This window comes from Talpa europaea (genome assembly GCF_964194135.1).
Source record: "Talpa europaea genome assembly, chromosome: 16".
NCBI lineage: Eukaryota > Metazoa > Chordata > Mammalia > Eulipotyphla > Talpidae > Talpa > Talpa europaea.
In genome coordinates this window covers 50,376,927-50,395,602 of record NC_140084.1, presented here as the reverse complement: position 1 = coordinate 50,395,602, position 18,676 = coordinate 50,376,927, and the positions used below count along the sequence as shown (strand labels likewise).

At 56.6% G+C, this 18,676-nt stretch overlaps 2 protein-coding genes and 1 pseudogene across 3 annotated transcripts; all 3 read right to left on the bottom strand.

Moving 5' to 3' along the window:
* Nucleotides 1-668: 668 nt before the first annotated feature.
* LOC311186158 (leukocyte immunoglobulin-like receptor subfamily A member 6) lies at nucleotides 669-4,471 on the bottom strand (the record flags this gene model as incomplete). Its single annotated transcript, XM_084257043.1, has 5 exons — nucleotides 669-817; nucleotides 1,337-1,528; nucleotides 1,735-2,034; nucleotides 2,180-2,464; nucleotides 4,459-4,471. The coding sequence occupies 5 exons, from the start codon at nucleotides 4,469-4,471 to the stop codon at nucleotides 669-671; spliced, it is 939 nt and encodes a 312-aa protein (XP_084113169.1).
* A 4,663-nt stretch (nucleotides 4,472-9,134) lies between these two features.
* On the bottom strand, nucleotides 9,135-12,064 carry LOC311186156 (leukocyte immunoglobulin-like receptor subfamily A member 5; annotated as a pseudogene). The gene is made up of 5 exons: nucleotides 12,031-12,064; nucleotides 11,855-11,890; nucleotides 11,390-11,677; nucleotides 10,946-11,247; nucleotides 9,135-9,313 (listed from the first exon to the last, which is right to left on the bottom strand). The product of its transcript is annotated as a leukocyte immunoglobulin-like receptor subfamily A member 5 (transcript).
* A 3,281-nt stretch (nucleotides 12,065-15,345) lies between these two features.
* Nucleotides 15,346-17,893, bottom strand: LOC311186155 (leukocyte immunoglobulin-like receptor subfamily A member 5; the record flags this gene model as incomplete). Its single annotated transcript, XM_084257041.1, has 5 exons — nucleotides 15,346-15,515; nucleotides 16,774-17,076; nucleotides 17,220-17,504; nucleotides 17,681-17,716; nucleotides 17,860-17,893. 5 exons carry the CDS (start codon nucleotides 17,891-17,893, stop codon nucleotides 15,346-15,348), a joined length of 828 nt encoding a protein of 275 aa, XP_084113167.1.
* Between the last annotated feature and the right edge of the window lie 783 nt (nucleotides 17,894-18,676).

Below are 18,676 nucleotides of genomic sequence, written 5' to 3'. Positions count from 1 at the left end.
GAGAGAGGATTTCAAGTAACAGTTTCCCAACAAAACACCAAATGTCGCAGTGAATGCCAGGCTCAGCCTGACGCGCGGCGCTGAGGCCAGAAAGCGGCCCCAGGTCTGAGGCCCTCCTGGCGGGGACCACCGTCAAGACCCCAGAGGCAGCCTAGAGACGGCCGGAGAGACTCAGAATTCAAAATACGCTCCGTCACCCAGCTTGGGGGCAGGATAACAGCTGCGGGTGTCCCGCCAGGACCAGGAGAGCCCCGACGTGGCCTCACCCCTTCGCCTCCTCCCAGAGTCTCCTCCCAGGGTCTCTCCATGTTCCCCCACTGGGAACAACTGTCCGGCTTCTCTGATCATAAGGGAGACGCGGATCCAGCCACAGGGGGCGCCGCCGCAACCTGTGAGCAGGAGGCACCAGATGGTGGTGGTGACTTGAGGAAGAAGTTTTCTCCTGCTATGGCCGGGATGCGAGCGCTGCCGCGGCCACGATCACCGCAGGGAGAGTTCTTCGGGAAATAAAAATGGAAATTCCATATCATCTAGCATTCCTCTCTTAGCTATTTGCCCTATAAATTAATTAATAAATAATTAGAAAATGGTGCTACAAAAAGGCTCACACACTCCTAAGTCCAGAGCCGCACTGTCCGGAATGACCAAGGCATGGACCCTCCCAAAGGTCATAAAGATTCATGGGTCCGCCTCTGGGTCCTCCTGTGGCTGTGAAGAGCCTCCAAGAGCAGGACCCCCAGGACCAGCAGGAGGAAGGCGGCCACGCCCAGGCGGATGAGGTTCCCCAGCGTGTAGTCCCCCGGGGGCCGGGCTGGGCCTGGGGAGAAAGACACACAGAGGTCAGAGCACAACACCCCACACCCCGGTGTCTGCCTGACAAATCTGAGAAGCTGGTAACTGGCAACAGGAATAGCGGGAAACACCAGGGAACACTGAGGTGGGCCCTGACCCCGAGCAGGACTCATGGAGGATGGCTGGAGGGGGAGCTGATCTGGCTGCAACTGGTCACATGGAAATCCAGGGGGAGCCCTGCTTGCTCCTCCCCCTGACAATGACAACCACTGTTCCTAGAAAGGGGACATGACTGCAGTGAACCGAAGACCCCGGATGGAACTTCTGGACCTACTTTCACAGGAAGTCAGAGACTTGGAAATTCAGAGCTTACTGAGTCTAGACATCCAGGATGCACTTGACTTGGATGAGAGGACAATGATTCCCGATATGGATAAATTTGAACAAGGAGCTCAGTGCCAGAAGGTTCAGCCAATTCCTGCTCCGCTCATGCCTCCTGGGGCGACCACAGCCCCTGACCTGAGTGAGCCCCTCCTGCTCCCACGTGCGGACGACAGGGCCCAGGGGGAAGTCGGGGCTGTGCTGCCCGTCCAGACGCTGGGGCCCGTGCGCCCCTCGTCCTTGGTCAGAGCGAAGCTGCCAAAGCCGGCCCCCGAGCCGCACCGCAGGGTCAGGCTGTGTCCAGACGGCACCAGGGGGCCCGGCTGCGCCGACAGGGAGGGCTCCCCGTACGCTCCTGGGGACACGGGGACAGTGGCCCCGAGGGTCACCCCGCATTGCCCACTGGGCAGTGGTGAGTTCTCACCGTCCCTCCCACGCCCCTGCGCTGTGATCTGGACCCAGGAGTCCACGTCACTAGCCCCACGTCACCCCCGGCTCCCCGGGACACGGGCTTAGCCAGTCCCTGGGCCTGGAGGGACGTGACAAGAGGTGCAGCCTCACCTGTGACCTGGAGACGCAGAGGGGCGCTGGGCGCGGACCACATGAGGGGGTAGGAGCGGGGATTATAGTAACATCTGTAGGTGCCCCCGTGGGAGGGGCTCGAGGGGCCCACGGGGAAGAGGGCCTGGTGTCTCCCCTGGAGAAAACTTGAGTTTCTTTGTCGGGGCAGGTCTGAGTCTCCCTCCTTCAGCAGATGGAAAGTGCCCGAAATGTTGTGTGAGCTGCAGGCGAGGGTCACGTTCCCTCCTGTGGCCACCACAGGGCTGGGCTGGGCTGAGAGGGAGGGTGGGCGCCCCACTCCTGAGGGAGGAGAGAGTGTGTTCAAGGGGGACCATCACCCCATTACCCAGTGAGGACAGCGAGGGTGAGGTCCCCTGAGCCTGCTCCTCTTCCCTCTGCTCGTGAGGGGGAGCCCCAGCGGGAGGGGACCCAGCTCCCCACTTACCGGTCACCACCAGGGCCAGGGGGTCACTCCTCTCGGAGGAGGCGCTGGGGCTGTTATAGGCGCACTGGTATCGGCCCGCATCGTGCGCACTTGTGTGTTCCCTGTGGAAGCCGACCCTGTCGCTGGAGCTGTGTGGGCGCTCCGTGTCCACGGCTCCAGAGACCCTCTCTTTGTACAGATGGTAGACCTGCGCCTGCTGAGACCCCTGACACCAGATGGTCACAGGGCTCCCCACGGGGATCATGGGGCCTGGGTCCACCCAGATGGTGGGTTTGGGGAAGGTCCCTGCAAAGGAGTCAGGTGAGTGTCGGGCTGCCTCTCCCTCAGTTTCCCCAGCCGTCACTCAGCCCCTCCAGGCAGGTCCCATCGCCCACACCACTGTGATCCCCCCACTGTCCGGGGGCCCTGGGCTGAGGCAGGAGGTGTAGGGAGCACTCACCTGCCTGGACCTGGTCCCGTGGGCCCCGACACAGTCCTGGAAGAGAGGCCTGTGAGATGCATCCCCCACACACAGGGGAGCTCTAGGCCTGGCTGGGCGCTGAGGGCTGCTCAGATCCAGGGCTGAGCACATCTCCCCTCCCCAGGGTGCTGCCCCCACGAAGCCCCCGAGTCCTGGGGTCTCAGACCTGGGAGAGGGGACCCAACCCTCCTCATTCTCTGAAGCTCACCCAGGCAGAGAAGGGCCATGAGGGCGGGGGTTGGGGTGCTGCCTCCCATGGCCCTCAGCGGTGCAGACGATGTGAGCCCAGCAGGGCAGACAGATCAGGGGTCTTGACTACTTCTCCATCCGAATGACAGGCAGGGTTCCTCTCCTGGGCCCTCACAGGTAGGGAGCAACCCTCTGCAGGGTCTCTCTCTTCTTTCCCTGAGGACAGGCAACCGGGGATCTGTGAGTCTCCCCAAGGCCCCACAGGCTCTCCTTCCCCTTTTTGGCAAACCCAGGCCCAGCAGGCAACCCAGACCCAGAGGAGGAGGCCAAGGACGCTGGGCGGGGCCTGGAGTCAGATCACTTTCAGTTCTAATTTCCTTCTGCCCATTGCTTACCATTTTTTTTTAAATAAATTTTATTTTTATATTCCCCACACAATTGCAACCCCCTTATTTTGACCCCAATCCCTTCCCTCCCCGCCCCCCACCCCCCATAGAGTGTCTGGTTCATAGTATTTTGTTGATTTTGATTTTCCCTTTCTTATAGTTATTCATTTTCCTGGTCCCTTATTTAGGTTTTCTAGATTCCTGCTATGAGTGAGACCCTCCGGTATTTTTCTTTTTCTTTCTGGCTTATTTCGCTGAGCAGGATCCCTTCCAGCGCCATCCATGTTGCTGCAAATCGCATGTGTTGCTTACCATTTTTTAAGTATATTTTCAGATGTGAGTACAGTGGCGAGTGCCCTGGCCTCCTTCAGCCTTTATAGACGCTGCGTGGAGTTGGAAAGCTCTTCCTCTCCTGAGCTTCTCTAGATGCAAGTTTTCGTCTTTGATTCCTTCCCCAGACTTCCAACGTCCCTGAGCAGTGACGTGTTCAGAGAGTCCCTGGGGAGGCTGGCGGCCCCTTCCCTAGACTCACCATCTCTGGTTGTGACGACAGAAACATGCGCGTATGGTTGATAACTGGCAACAGTTTTAGAAATTGGCAGGAAAAGCGAGGGCAGTGAGCATGAGTGATACCTGGACATCCAGCATCTGAGTCACGGGGTGCGGGACCTTCAAGAGAAGGGGAGACCAGGAGCTACAGGGTCCGCGCAGGTGTGGTGGGGGAACAGCATCCTCTGCCAAGAAGCGGAGCATCCTAAGAACTGGGCCATCAGGTGGCTGGGCCTGCTCTCACAGGGCTGGCCGCCCCGGGAGCACACCTGGATTGTGTCTTTCAGGTAACAGGTCATCTTAAGTTGCGGTGCTAGCGAGCTGATGGCTGGTGGAGAAGGCCTCCCGTGAAGAGAATGGACGTCGGATGTCGTGGGGATGACAGAGTGATAGAATCCCAACATTACTCCAACCCTAATCACGAGCGATCAGTATCCTAGATGGTTCATGAGAATTTTCACGTAACCCCTGTACGAATCCTACAGCACAAACCCTTCAAGCTGTGTGGGGAGGAAGGCAAGAAGAATCTCCTTTTCATGGTCTGTGTGGTTTGGAAAGTCACTGCAGTGGTGAAATTCTGGAAGAGCAGCCCCTGAGATGCCCAAGTGGGGTGATGGCAGGAAGCGGGGACGGGGTCGCCTGGGGTCAGTGTGGGTTGTTCGAGGAGCTGCTTTCCTGGGGCCGTTCTGACTCACTCAGCTGGACCATTGTGGCGGCTCCTGAGGGCAATGTGACTATTGCCACAATTTCTCATTAGAACAGAGTGGCTGTGCGATTATGGTACATAAGTTCCTCTTCCCCTGTGTGCTGGACTGGACAGTCAATGACGGGTAAGATCAGAAAGGAGTTTCTCTCAACCTAAGACAGACGCAGTCCCCAAGGGGATTTTAATGGTTCCCACCTTTCACTTATGGAAAATAACTAGGAAAACAGGCCTGGAAGATGTTGAGGCACAACCAAGTCATGTTGTTAATCATTACTAGGCAGTAGTTTCACAGTAAAGGAAAGCAATCATGGCCAAGGAAACTGGTTCTATTGTTTTCAGTAAACGTGTGACCAAGTAGAATTATAGGAATAATAAGTAGAAATGGGAGCTATAAAAGTAAGATTATGATAGGTATGTATAATCATAACAGTGAATCGCAAGACCTAGAACAGACCTCCACTGAGGGGGGTAAAATATGAAATGTTCTTGATTTGTTCCTGATTTCTTGGTAAATAATAAACAAGATGTTATGTTGTTCATGTTTCACTGCATTTACGAACAATCTGATAGATGATTAACCGCATACTGTGAAAGACATAATGAAGCAATCACTGTGAAAATGTATAAAAAGAGATGGCTGATCCTAATAAATTGCACTCAGATTTTCACTCTCCCTTGAGTGTGTCTGTGTGTCATTCTTGTCCCTCGCCCTAATTCCTTCGACCACCCTTTGCTCATTCTCGCTCAAACCCTGAGATTGTCTCAATCTCCCGCCGCCGCTGGGCTGGTCCGCGGCAGACCATCAGCCACAAGCAACATCAGATGAGATTCCTGGATCTTACTGGAGAAGGAAGAGGCCTGTGAGGGCTTGTGCAGGGATCACCGGCAGTAGATAAATTTGCTGCCAACGAGACAAAGCACCTCAAGAGGAAGTGGGCCCTGCAGCAGGAGGTCCAGGTGGAGGCTGAGGGGGGGGGTGCCTGAACCCCAGCTGTGGCTGTGGGTGGGCCAGGCCTGGAAGAAGGGAGGGAGTGCTGGGTGTTCCTGGCATGTGAGCTAGGAGTGGGAGAGGCTGTGGGCTCTTCCAGGAGCCTTGCTGACTTGGGGTGCCAGCAGGGCCCTTACAGGAAGAAGACCAAGGGGAGCAGAAAACTGGGGATGTTGTAATCTAGTGCTGACCACAGGGCAGGTGCCCGCCATTCCTGGCCTGGTGCACGGAGCTTCTCCACCCACTTCCTCCCTGACTTTCCGGAGTCTCAGCCCCTCTGCCCATCTCATCGCCCAAAGCTCTGCCTCTTCCCATGCTCCTGCCTCTGCCCCTTCGACCCTTCGTCTGCCGTGAGTGCTCCGTTCGCACCTTGGGCACAAGTGCTAGCTGGGGACAGTTGCTGGTTTGGTGCGTTTCCTTGCATCCCTTCTCGCCATCTGAGGGCCTGGAGCTGCCGTCACTGTCGTGACGAGTCGTGCTATGAACGCGTTGGCAGAGGGGCTGGATTATTTGTAATTTCATTTCTGATTTTTTTTTCTCTTTTGGATAAAATGTGATTCCAGTGACGTCACTGACAACATGTGATGCATGCGAAGGGACACCCATGCACACTCCACAGCGACCTTCACCCACAGCCAATTTTCCACCCTCCCATCATAAAGGCAGCCCTCTGGTAGAGGCAGGTGTTCGCCAATCACTTCTGAGAAAGATTTAATATTTAAAATTATAAAGAACTAACAACTCAACATCCGCCAGTCACGAAAACCAGATTAAAAATGGGCAGAGTGGGGCCTCCCTGGTGGTTAGGGGTTAAGACGCGACCTATGAAGCTGTCCGCAGCCTCTGCAGCACGAGTCCCATGTGGCCAAGGAGCTACCCACATGGCACAGCAGACCTCTCCTGACTCGCCCACTGCTCCCCTCAGCAGTGTACTTAGGTCAGGCTGCCTGTTCTGTTCCCTGCTCTCTCCGGTGAATTCTCTCACCCGCCCCCACACCTCTGGCCAGTACCCCAGCTCTCGTACACACAAATAAATAAATAAGTCGAATACACACTTCAGCAAAGAACACATGGAAACGTACTCACCCTCGATTCTCAGGGAAATGCACAAGGAAATCGCAGCACGGTATCCCCGCAGGCACAAGCGGGAAACCTAAACATTGCTGGTAGGGATGGCAGACTGGCACCGTCACTGCTGGGAAGAGTATGGAGGGTCCTCAGAACATGTAAGAGCATGTCTTTGTTGATTGCTGAGTAATAGTCCATTGTGTATGCAGACACATCTTCTTGATCCAGTCATCTATTCTGGGGCATGCCAGTCACAGCAACATGGATGGAGCTGGAAGGGATCATGCTCAGTGACACAAGCCAGACAGAAAAAGAAAAATATCAGATGGTTTCACGTATAGGAGGAATGTAGAGGAACCACATAAGGGATCAAGAACAAGAAAGTAATTATAATACATGAAAAATCAAATTCAACAGGCAACTATAAATCAGAGACACTCTGCACGGGGGAGAAGGAAGAAGGATCAAAAGAGAAGAGCACAAGGGACTATGGTGATGGGACCCGGGAGAACGGGCGGTGAGTTTTTCACAGGGCTACACCTGAGAGGAGAAAGCATGCACTGTACAAAAATGAGGACTGATGTAAAACATATATTAAAAAAAACACCCTGAAGATTAGAAGAATCATAGGCTCCGCTACCTCTCGGATAGGTTTTTACCCAAAGACATAAAAATGCTCTACAAAAATGTGTTCACTGCAGCACTTCCTGCAAGAACTAAGATACGGCAACAGCCTGAATGCATTCAAGGGGAGGCTGAGCGAGAAGGTGTCGTCTGTGCACGCGGTGCGATACTACTCAGCTGCAACAACAACAAAATCCTGCAAATTGCGCCAACATGGATGGACCTGGAGGGCATTTTGCTAAGTGCAAGTCTTCTCCTTGTGGTGGAGCCACATGAGGTGGGATCCACCCTGGTACAAATGCTCCTGCAGTAACATCCTGTGGACTACAGGCGTGGGCTTGTACTGCGAATTTCGAGAACTTGCTAATCTTGCACAACTGAAACTTATACCTAAAAGGAAAATTTCTAGGTCACACGGTGGTTCTGGCCTTGACTTTTTAGGAAGGGCCAAGCCGCAGTCCACAGCAGCCGACCCGTTTCACATCACCCCAGCCCAGCGCGTGGGTTCCGATTCCTCCACGCGCTCAACAGCACTGCTCACTTTCCCCAAATGATGACCCATCTAGGGGGTGTACCCTGCCAGTTACTGTTCTATCTTGTAGAATTATCTTCCCTTATTTGTAGGGTTTCACTTAAGAATATACACACTCCTAAATTATTCATGGTGTCTTCTTTGCAACTTCAGGAAGCGGAATAATCGTAAACACAGAGTTCTCTCAATGTTCTCACACTTCACCCATCCATCAGGTTTGGCCATTTGCAATTTTTGTTTATTTTCACCGACACAGAATTGTTGAATTTCTTCACAGAACACCACATTTCTATCTTCTATTTGATACTCCCATCTTCTATGTTGATTAATACTGTGGGCAGTGTTTTAATTAAAATTGGCTGATACTATCACTCTCAGTGTCCTTGTGGCTGGAGCTGGTCCACTCGTGCACGTCTCTGAGGCCTCCCTGGCACCATCTGGGGCGCATGGCGGCTGGAGGAGGGAGCGCGGTGCCCGGGGCGGGGGCGAGGGCTGCCTGTATGCGCGGAACCAACGCATTCTCCTGGCAGTGCCAGGGAGAGGAAACGCCAGCACGTGGGAGCTGGATCAGTGTCCACGCGCCCGAGTGTTCCGGGAGGTCACACCAAGCATCACGCGCCTCGTGTCCGTGGGCGAGAGAGAGAGAGAGAGAGAGAGAGAGAGAGAGAGAGAGAGCGAGCTTTGACAGAAAGGGCCGCCGCCCCGGGTAACACTCCGTGTCTGCGTCTCACCGACACACCGGAGGACGGGTTCGCCCCAACAGCAGATGCGGTTTACGCCGCGCCTCCCTCCTCCCTTTCTGCACAGCTCAGCTCCAGTCACCAGTGCCCTCTGGCTTCGCCCCATCCCCCCGCTACCATGGGCTCCTTCATGTTGCATGAAGGGAGTGGAGGCACCACAGAGACTCGCAAACCTTCAAACCTCCATGTTCAAAGGGCCTCCGGGGGTGTCTGCACAGAGCTGTCACCTCAGACAACAGGTCTGGGTCGCAACCCTGCAGGGACCCTGATAATAAAGGGAAGGTTGTGGGGCTCAGAGGGCGTGGGCACCCTCTGGATTTAGCTCCTCGGGATGCTCTTCGTGATGCCAGTTGGATGATGCGCTAAACCAGATCGCGTGGTTGAGCTGAGGAGCTGGAGACTCCGCTGCAGGCATCATGGCGTGTGGTGACTAGAGAGGGAGAAACTGAGTCCCAGGAAGGCGCACTGAGCCCGACTGTGTGGGGGGCGTGGCCCCAGCATTCCGGATGGGATGAGGCCCATTCACAGAACAGGACAGGAGGGGAGCCATGGAGCTGACGCAGCGTGGTGGGGAGGGGAGTCCCGCGTTTAATGACAGGAGGGTCCAGACCTTCACCTGCTCACAGCAAGGACCCTCCACCTCCCAGGGACCCGCAGACAGTCCCCGCGCTGCCCAGACCAGCTTCTGGCCTCCAGCACAGTCACCTCCAGGCTCATGGGCTCTGGCCGGGGCCTTGTCCCCTCCCGGGCCCCCCTCCAGCTGCGTCTCGGGTCCTCCTGTGGCTGTGAAGAGCCTCCAAGAGCAGGACCCCCAGGGCCAGCAGGAGGAAGGCGGCCACGCCCAGGCGGAGGAGGTTCCCCAGCGTGTAGTCCTGGGGGCGCGGGGCTGAGCCTGGGGGAGAGAGACACGCAGGTCACGCAGGGGACCAGGGCACCTCCCGTCAGGACACGGGGTGAACGTGGGGAGGGTCCTTCTCCATCCGACCAGCCCCTCCCTGCGGGGCTGCAGCCTCCTCTGCCCTGGCAACCCTGGTCCGCGCGTCCTGGCCCTGACTCTCCCTCCCGGGCGGACACTCGCAGCCGCAGCCCCACGAGCAACGCGTCTGTCCTGACTGGCGGGGACACGAGAGGGACATGAGGCTGCGTGTCTGCCGCCTCAGCGTCGGGTCTGTGTGGCCCGTCTACGCGGGCCTCTGAGGGGGTCCCAGTGACGGTCCCGAGGGAGACGGGACGGAGCCGATTCCTGGACAGAGGAGCCGAGAGGAGCCGGGACCAGACGGGCGAGGCTCAGGCTGCGGGACGGGCAGGTCCCTGGAAGGTCTTGGCAGCTCTTCACCAAGGAAAGAGCCCCCTTTGTGGGATGTGGGGTGCAGGGGAGAGGGGGGCTGACTCTCTGGGGCTTCTGCCTTTGAGAGAGACCAGGGGGACAGGACAGACCGGGGAGAATCACCTGCTCCTCCTCTTCCCTCGTCTCCTCATCATTCTCTCTGTGTCTCTCTCTCTTTCTCTCTCATCCGCCTCTGCAAGCCCTCTACGTGGTCAGGAGAAAAGACTAATAATTTCACTTTTGCCTTCACACATCCTCTGCCCATCCATAGCAAACGAACAGAACCCGGAATCCAGCGTCTGTTCATACCCCGAAGGACACGGATCAGTCTTGTAATAAAACTGGTGAACACAAGAAACGCTTTCTTGTGACCCGATTTTGAACAGTTTCGACAAAATAACTTTAAAATTAAGGTCTGTCATTACAGATTCAGTGTACAATGTTTTCAATAAGCTTATGCATATTTCAGAAAATATAAATATATAAATAATCTACAAATGCTTGACATAACCGGAATTGAAATCATCTCACCCTAGTTCAAAACTAGTGGGAAAATAAAAAAAATTGTGTACATTATGCAAATATTTTTACTAAGTGAGGAACGCCTAATATAATTTAAAATATATTTTATGTAATAACACCCTGATGTCTCGGAATAACGAACTGAAGTGACAAGTGATCGTGTTACATATAGAAAAAATATTTTCAATATAGTTGCCTGAAAGTACTTTGGGCTGATCATAAAGGCGTTTTCATAAAATGACACAAAAGAACGGATGAATTTTCACACTGTCGTCGTGACACAGCATTAAAGAAAAATAAATTGGTGGAAAATCCAGAAATGAAGTTACAGTTCAATCTTGTCTCCCCTCCTCCCTGTCCCCTGTCTCTCTCCCTCCCTGGGGACCCTGAACCCCACCTCCCGTCCATCATACCCGGGGCTCCCCTATAAAAGCCTGTGCAGACCGGGTACCTGCGTAGTGAGGGGAGGACATCGCACACCACCACAGAGAGACCAGGGGTGCAGGGTGGGTCCTCCACACACACCTTCTCCACCCTGACCCCAGAGTCACTGTCACTCATAGCCTGTCTCTCTGGCCCAGGAGCCCCTGCCTCACCCACCCTCTCATGAGATTCTCTGAGAACAAAGACCCAACTGTTACGGTCCTTAGATGGGGCCAAGATGGGGACCCTCACCTGAGACCAGGAGCTCAAGGGGCTCACTGGGGAGTGACCACACATGCGGGGCGCTCCTGTAGTAGCCATAGCACCTGAACAGCCATCTGTGACTGGGGGTCACGGGGCCCACATGAAACAGGGCCTGAACCTGCCACTGGGGAGTTGCTGTAAGTTCAGGGTCCAGGAGGAATTGGGTTCTCCTTCCTCAGTCAGACGGAACCTGTCAAATCCGCGGCCTGAGCCACACTGGAGGGTCACGTTTCCTCCTGAGGTAACCACAGGGCTCAGCAGGGCTGAGAGGCTGGGTTTGGAATAAGATCCTAGGAGAGGGGGAGACTGTGTGTTAAATGGGGACACTCCCACCACATCCCCCAGCACTGGGCTGGGAGAGGAGTGACATCTGAGAGCAGACCCCCCTCCCTGAGGGCACAGCCTGAGGCTGTACCCCAAGTGTGCTCTCACCTGTCAGCACCACCAGCTCCAGGGGGTCACTGAGCTCTGACCAGCCAGTAGGGGTGCCAAAGTCACAGAGATACCTCCCTGCATAGTCCCCTGTCATGTGTCAGATAAAGAACTGAACCTTGTCCCTGGGCTCCAGTGTCATCTTTCTCTCCCAGGGTGCTGAGCTTCCTTGTTTAGCAAGAAGGAACTCATGGGCCTCCGGGGCCCCCGGACACCAAATGGTCACTGGATTTCCCCAGGGGATCACAGAGCCTGGCTCAGCCCAGAGGGTGGGTTTGGGCAGGGCCCCTGGAAGGAATCAGAGGCTGGTCACAGGCGTCCCCACCCTAGTTCTCAGCCCCCAGCCCAGAGCCTCCCAGATGTCCCCTCCATCACCCCAGACCTGCTGTCTCCACCCCTAGCTGCCCAGGGGTGCCCCCTCCCCAGTGAAGAGGCGGGACCCGGGACACCTGGGCACAGACTCACCTGCCTGCTCTGGGGTCCCAAGGCTCACAATCAGCTCTGGAACAGAGGCCAGTGAGAGGCCTGCCCCGAGTCCTGACAGAGCCTCCTCCCGGAGCCTCCTGGTTCCTGGGTCCCCTGACCAGGCCTGGCCGTGGGGTCCCTCCAGACCAGGGCGCCCGTCCCTCCTCACACCTCACCCAGGCAGAGCAGGGCTATTAGGCTGGGGGTCATGGCGTCTTCTCTGTGACCTGGCTGTGGGGATGGAGGGCCCAGGATGCCGGCAGGATGGACAGACACACGGGTGGGGACACTGGTGGGTTGTTCCTTCCCACCCAGTGGGACACTCATGGACACAGGGGAGACCGGGCCGCTCCTGCCTGAGTGTGGCTTCTCTGTTCACAGTCCCTTACCACTTCTCTCTTTTTCTTGCAGCAGCCTCCACCCCCACCTTCCTGGTGAGTCACTCCAGGCCCCTGGCGCTGGCTCCCCTCCCTTCCAGGGACTGTGTCCTAAAACTTAAGGGATGGGAAGTGGGTTAGAAACTGAGAAGTTTAAGAAAATTGCTGTTTAATTCAATGTTTGTCTATAACAACTCACTGTGTGAATTCAGCAAATTCATGATCAGGTTATTTTCCCATTTATCAATGTTATTTCATCAAAGCTGATTTTTGTCTCTTGAATCAGCCACCTATGATCAAGTGTGGGTTTGTTTGATGAACAAAAATATAAGATTAACTCCACATACAATAATTAATTCAAAATGGATTAAAAATATAAGCACCAATGCCATGAAACAAAAGAAAACATAGGGACACCCACCAGGACATCAGCCAGAGCAGGCCCCAGGGACACAGCCCAGCAGCAAGGGCGATGGAAGCAGAGAAACCAGCGGGATGAAGTAAACCAGAAATTTGTGAATCTAAAAGAAAATCACAGAAGCAAACAAGAGCCTGCGGAATGGTGGATGATAGTTGCCAGCACATGTATCAGGGGTTAATCCCAAATATAAACCACAGTCAAAACAGGCAGATGGAATCTACCCAAAGGACACATAAACCTTAATTCAAAAGGACACCTGCACCCCTGTGTTTATTGTAGCACTGTTTACAATAGCTAAGCTATGGAATCAACCCAAATGCCCAAAAATTTATGCCTGGATCAAGAGTTGGTGGTACATATACACGATGGAATATTACTCAGCCATCAAAAAAGATAAACTCAGGCCATGTGCAGCAACATGGATGGCGCTGGAAGGGATCATGCTCAGCGAAATAAGCCAGAAGGAAAAGGAAAAATACCAAATGGTTTCACTTATAGGAGGAATGTATGGAACCAATGAAGGGATCAAGAAAAAATAATAACAATAAGCGAACAACAAAACCAGCAGGCACCTGTGGGCAGGAGACATTCTGTGATGGAAAGAAGGAAAACGCGTCAGGGTGGGGGGGAGAAGGGCACAAGGGCCTATGGTGGTGGTTCGTGGGTGGAGTGGGTGTGGGAAATTTATGGGACTACACAGTGATGTAAAAGATAGGAATAAAAAATAAATATAAATTAATAAATTTTAAAACGTAAAAAAATGGGCAGATGCCTTGGTAGACATTTTTCTTCTATTTCTTTCATGTGAAGGATTTTTCATGGAGGTGGAGTTCGGGGGGCGGGGGGGGATTTCAAGTAACAGTTTCCCAGCAAACTCCACATATCGCAGTGACTGCCAGGCTCGGCCTGACGCGCGGCGCTGAGGCCAGAAAGCGGCCCCAGGTCTGAGCCCTCCTGGGGGCACCACCGTCAAGACCCCAGAGGCAGCCCAGAGACGCCGAGAGACTCAGAATCAAACAGGCCCCATCACCCCCCCGGGGCAGGGCCAGGGCCGCGGGTGCCCCGCGGCGGCGCCAGCCCGGCCTACCCGCTGGGTCCCTCACCGGGCCTGGCAGCGGGCGGCGTCCTCGCGCTCTCCGCCGGGCGTCCCAGCACCGCGTCCACCCCGCCGCCCGCCTCCGACCTCGGCACCCCGCCGCGCCACGCCCGTCGCGCCACGCCCCGTCATGCCCCGCGCCACGCCCCGCCGCGCCGCGCCACCCACGTCACGCCGTTTGTCAGAGTGCGCATGCGCCGTGGGAGGGCTGCCCGGCCTGAAGCTTTTGACTTTTGCTGAACCCCCCCCCACCCGGGGCCAGGAGGGCCCCCCCCGCGGCGCCAGCCCCGCGCCTCCTCCCAGTGTCTCTCCAGGGCCCCGCCTGACGCTCAGTGACATTTCCTCAGGAGACCCTCACGGCCCCGCCTGCGAACACCTGCCCGGGATCCCCGATCATAAGGGAGACGCGGAGCAGCCACGGGGAGGCGCCACCGCAGCCTGGGGGCGCGGAGGCAGCAGGGGGTGGTGGGCCCGTGAGGAAGGAGCTTTCCCCGCTGTGGCGGCCATGCAAGAGCCGCCGCCGCCGCTGGAGATGCGTGGGGAGTTCTTAAGGAGATAAAATTGGCCTCCCTGGTGGTGCGAGGGGTAAGAAACAGCCTCTGAAGCTACCCTCAGCCATGGCAGAACGAGTTCCAGCCCCTGCCGGCCAGGGAGCTACCCACATGGCGCGGCAGACCTCGCCTGGCTCCCCGCTGCCCCCCTCAGCAGTGGGTTTCTGTCCCTCGGCCTGTGCTGCTCCCCACCCTGTCTATGGTGAATCCTCTCAACCCCCGCACCTCTGGCCTGTACCCCAGTTCTTGTGTGCATAAATAAATAAGTCTTTAAACACACGCACGCACACACACACGCACGCAAAGTACAGAGGAAAAAAAATCCTGTACATAGTGAAAAAAATGTGCTGTTCCCTGAGGGACAGTGGGAAGAAGAAGGGGTGGAGGCGTGGGCGGGCACTGACTCAGGTGGTTGGTGGGGGAGAGAGGGATGTGTGCACACGGGGAAGAGTAGATGCACCCCCAAAGTTATCATAATGCGATGTAGCGTGTCGGTCCACAGAGGACAGTGTGGTCAGATAAACTACAGTGTTGACAGCGTGACTGGATGAAGAGAAACACAAGCTCCCCTTCATACGCTGCTATAAACTATCTCATTAGGTCAAAAATAGCACTGTGCATAGTAGGACAGCATGTGTGTGAAAAATAGGGGAGGGAGAGGGTCCTCAAGAATGTCCTCCTGGATCGCAGGTGCCTCAGCCCCGTGATCCTTGATTTGTCTGTGAGGATAAGAAGCCACCGTGGTGTTTGCCTCTGAAAAGGGCCGCTGGGTGACGGGGAAAAGCAGACAGACCTTTCATGGAGTAACCGAACTTGTACAGAGTCCAAGCACATAGACCTGTACAAAATCGAAACACAAATTAAATTTAAAATACTGGCTAATTATTTAAAGATGAGCATGGCATCTTCCATTATTTTTTCAATAACAAAATGGAGAAATTTTCTGGACTAGGGTTGATTTTGTTTGATGATTTTAATTCTCAGAGTTGATTTTGTTTGATGATTTTGATTATGTAGTTAATTTGTCTTTCAAAGGTCATAATGATTCATGGGTCCGCCTCTGGGTCCTCTGGGCCCCCCTCCCGCAGCATCTCGGGTCCTTCTGTGGCTTGAAGAGCCTCCAAGAGCAGGAACCCCAGGGCCAGCAGGAGGAAGGCGGCCACGCCCAGGCGGATGAGGTTCCCCAGCGTGTAGTCCTGGGGGCGCGGGGCTGGGCCTGGGGGAGAGAGACACGCAGGTCACACAGGGGACCAGGGCACCTCCCGTCAGGACACGGGGTGAACGTGGGGAAGGTCCTTCTGCCATCCGACCTGCCCCTCCCTGCAGGGCTGCAGACTCCTCTGCCCCTGGGTACCATCCACTGGGGCCCTGTGCTCTCTAATGCTGTCCCAGGGGACACCGCTCTGGCTCCAGCCTCCTGGACTGGTGGGAAGGCCTGTCCCCCTGTCCCCTGTGCCCGCCTTCTCCTTTAGCGAGACCTGAAGTACCTCCTCTCCGTCTCATCACTGGCAGCCCCTCAGAGACGCCAGGGGACGGAGCGCCCACACCACGGCGAGCACTCTGCCCTCCCTGACCCCATGTCCAGCTAAGACCCCTTCGCGTCTGCAGACCCAACAGCACACAGACATTTCATGTGTATCTGTGTCCCACGTGGAAGACCTAACTAAACCTCTTGGCCAACCGTCAAGAGAGACCATAGGAACACTCCGCAGACGAGGAGCTGGGCTCAGAGGAACGGGGCATGCCCAGGCCTGGCCGGGAGGCACAGGGAGAACATGCACCCTGCAGTGTGACCCCCGCCCCAGCTTGTTTTTGGTGACTTGGACCTTTTTCCTCTGATAGGACAGGCTGCGCACACAGGCTGCAGGGAAGGCCACACATCACGTGTCCCCGCTCTGTTCATCCCGACAGCCCCCCCCGTGAGTCAGACCTGAGGGCTGGGCAGGTTCTCCTCCGTGACAAGGGGAGACGTGGAGGCCAGAGTCCGGGGAGGCTTCCAGCATCTCCATCACGGAGACTGGAAATAACTGGTGGACCCCAAGCCCCACCTCAGAGAGCAAGGCCGGGCAGCATCCTCCCTGCTAAGGCCCCTGACCTCCCCCAGGGAAGACCTCTATCCCCCACTGAGTAAGACCCCAGTGACTCACAAGCTTGGGTCCAGGAGTTGGGGGGCTGGGCTCCCCAGAAGATCCTGGGAAAAGCCAAGAGGGTGGAGGGGCTGGAGCTTCCCCGAGACCCAGAATCTGTTCAGACTCCTCTTGTGTCTACCCTTGATCCCCAAGATCCCCTCTGACGCCGAGGGAACTCCTGGTGATGGATGGTCAAGGGGAGAAGTGGGAACACACTTGTGTCCCCCAACCCTCTGAGGGTGGGCCAGTCAGGGTGACCCTCCTTGGAACCCTCTCACTCATAGGCAGGAAAGGGGTCACCTGGACAGGACCATGAGCAGAGGGGACAGAGCTGGGGACCTTCACCTGAGACCAGGAGCTCCAGGGGCTCACTGGGGAGTGACCACATCTGCGGGGTGCTCCTGTAGTAGCCATAGCACCTGAACAGCCACCTGTGACTGGGGGTCACGGGGCCCACAGGGAACAAGGCCCGGAAATGTCCATTGGGGAGTCGCTGTGAGTCCAGGGTTCTGGAGAAATTGTGTTCTCCTTCCTCGGTCAGACGGAACCTGTCAAATCTATGGCCTGAGCCACACTGGAGGGTCACGTTCCCTCCTGAGGCCGCCACAGGGCTCGGCAGGGCTGAGAGGCTGGGTTTCCTATAGATATCTAAGAAAGGGGGAGACAGTGTGTTAAATGGGGACACTCCCACCACATCCCTCAGGGCTGCACCATGAGAGGGGAGACACCCTGAAAGCAGACCCCCCTCCCTGAGGGCACAGCCTGAGGCTGGACCCAGAGTATGCTCTCACCTGTCACCACCAGCTCCAGGGGGTCACTTTGCTCCGACCAGCCAGCAGAGGTAAGATAGTAACAGTGATATCTCCCTGCATAGAGCTCTATCAGACGTGGGATGGTCAACTGGGTCCTGTCCCCGGGCTCCAGTGTCATCTGTCTGTCCCAAGACGCTGAGCTTCCCTCTCTATACAGACGGAACTCCTCGGACCCCCGGGCTCCCTGACACCAGATGGTCACAGGATTCCCCCAGGGGATCACAGAGCCTGGCTCAGCCCAGAGGGTGGGTTTGGGCAGGGCCCCTGGAAGGAATCAGAGGTGGTCACAGGCGTCCCCACCCCAGTTCCCAGCTCCCAGGCCAGACCCTCCCTGATGTCCCCTCCATCACCCCAGACCTGCTGTCTCCACCCCCAGCTGCCCAGGGGTGGCCCCTCCCCAGTGAGAAGGCGGGACCCGGGACACCTGGGCACAGACTCACCTGCCTGCTCTGGGGTCCCGTGGCCCACACACAGCCCTGGAAGAGAGGCCAGTGAGAGGCCTGCCCCGAGTCCTGACAGAGCCTCCTCCCGGAGCCTCCCGGGTCCTGGGTCCCCTGACAGACCAGGCCTGGCCGTGGGGTCCCTCCAGACCAGGGCACCCCTCCCTCCTCACACTCACCCAGGCAGAGCAGGGCCGTGAGGCTGGGGGTCATGGCGTCCTCTCCGTGACCTGGCTGTGGGGATGGAGGGCCCAGGGTGCCGGCAGGATGGACACATGGGTGGGGACACTCGGGTTGGTCCTCCTGTTGTGGGTTTGTCACATCGCGTCCCCACAGGAAGGGGAACTGCCCCACGAGGCTGACTCTCGTTTCCTCAGGGCAGGGCTGGGCTGGGCTGAGAGTGGATGTGGGGATGTTCTGACCACACCTGAGGCTTCTCTGCCCACGAGTTGCTGTCCCCACCTGACTCCTGTTCTTACCGTCTGCATGCACCTGCCCCAGGGCCACGTCTCAGACAGACTCACACTCGTGCCAGCAGACCACCCAGCGCCCCCCAGACCCCCGGTTAATCACACCTGAAGTCCCTCCTGCCCTGGGGGGGGAGACACAGGCCCAGGTTCCGAGGACCGGACCCGCCATCCCCACAGGCCCCTGCCCTGCTGCCGACGCCTCAGACACTCCCTGCCCCGTCTCCAGTAAACCACTCTGTTCTCGAGGGGTGCTCTGCGGGCCCCACTCTAGGTTGTGGCTGGGGCGCCTCCCCAGGAGGGAGCTCCTGTCCCGTGGTCACGCCTGCCCACGGCCGAGCCTCCGTCTCCCAGCCCAGGAGCGGCCGCAGCTGACTCACGAGGAGATGCGTCCTCTGCAGAAACGGCGTCGTGTGGCCGTGCAGCGCCAGTGTCCCCGCAAGGCTTGTCTGTGCCTTCCCCCCCCCCAAGGGCTCGGGAAGGGCGGCCTCATCCACACTCACGACCCGAACAGCCCCGGAGCTTGGGT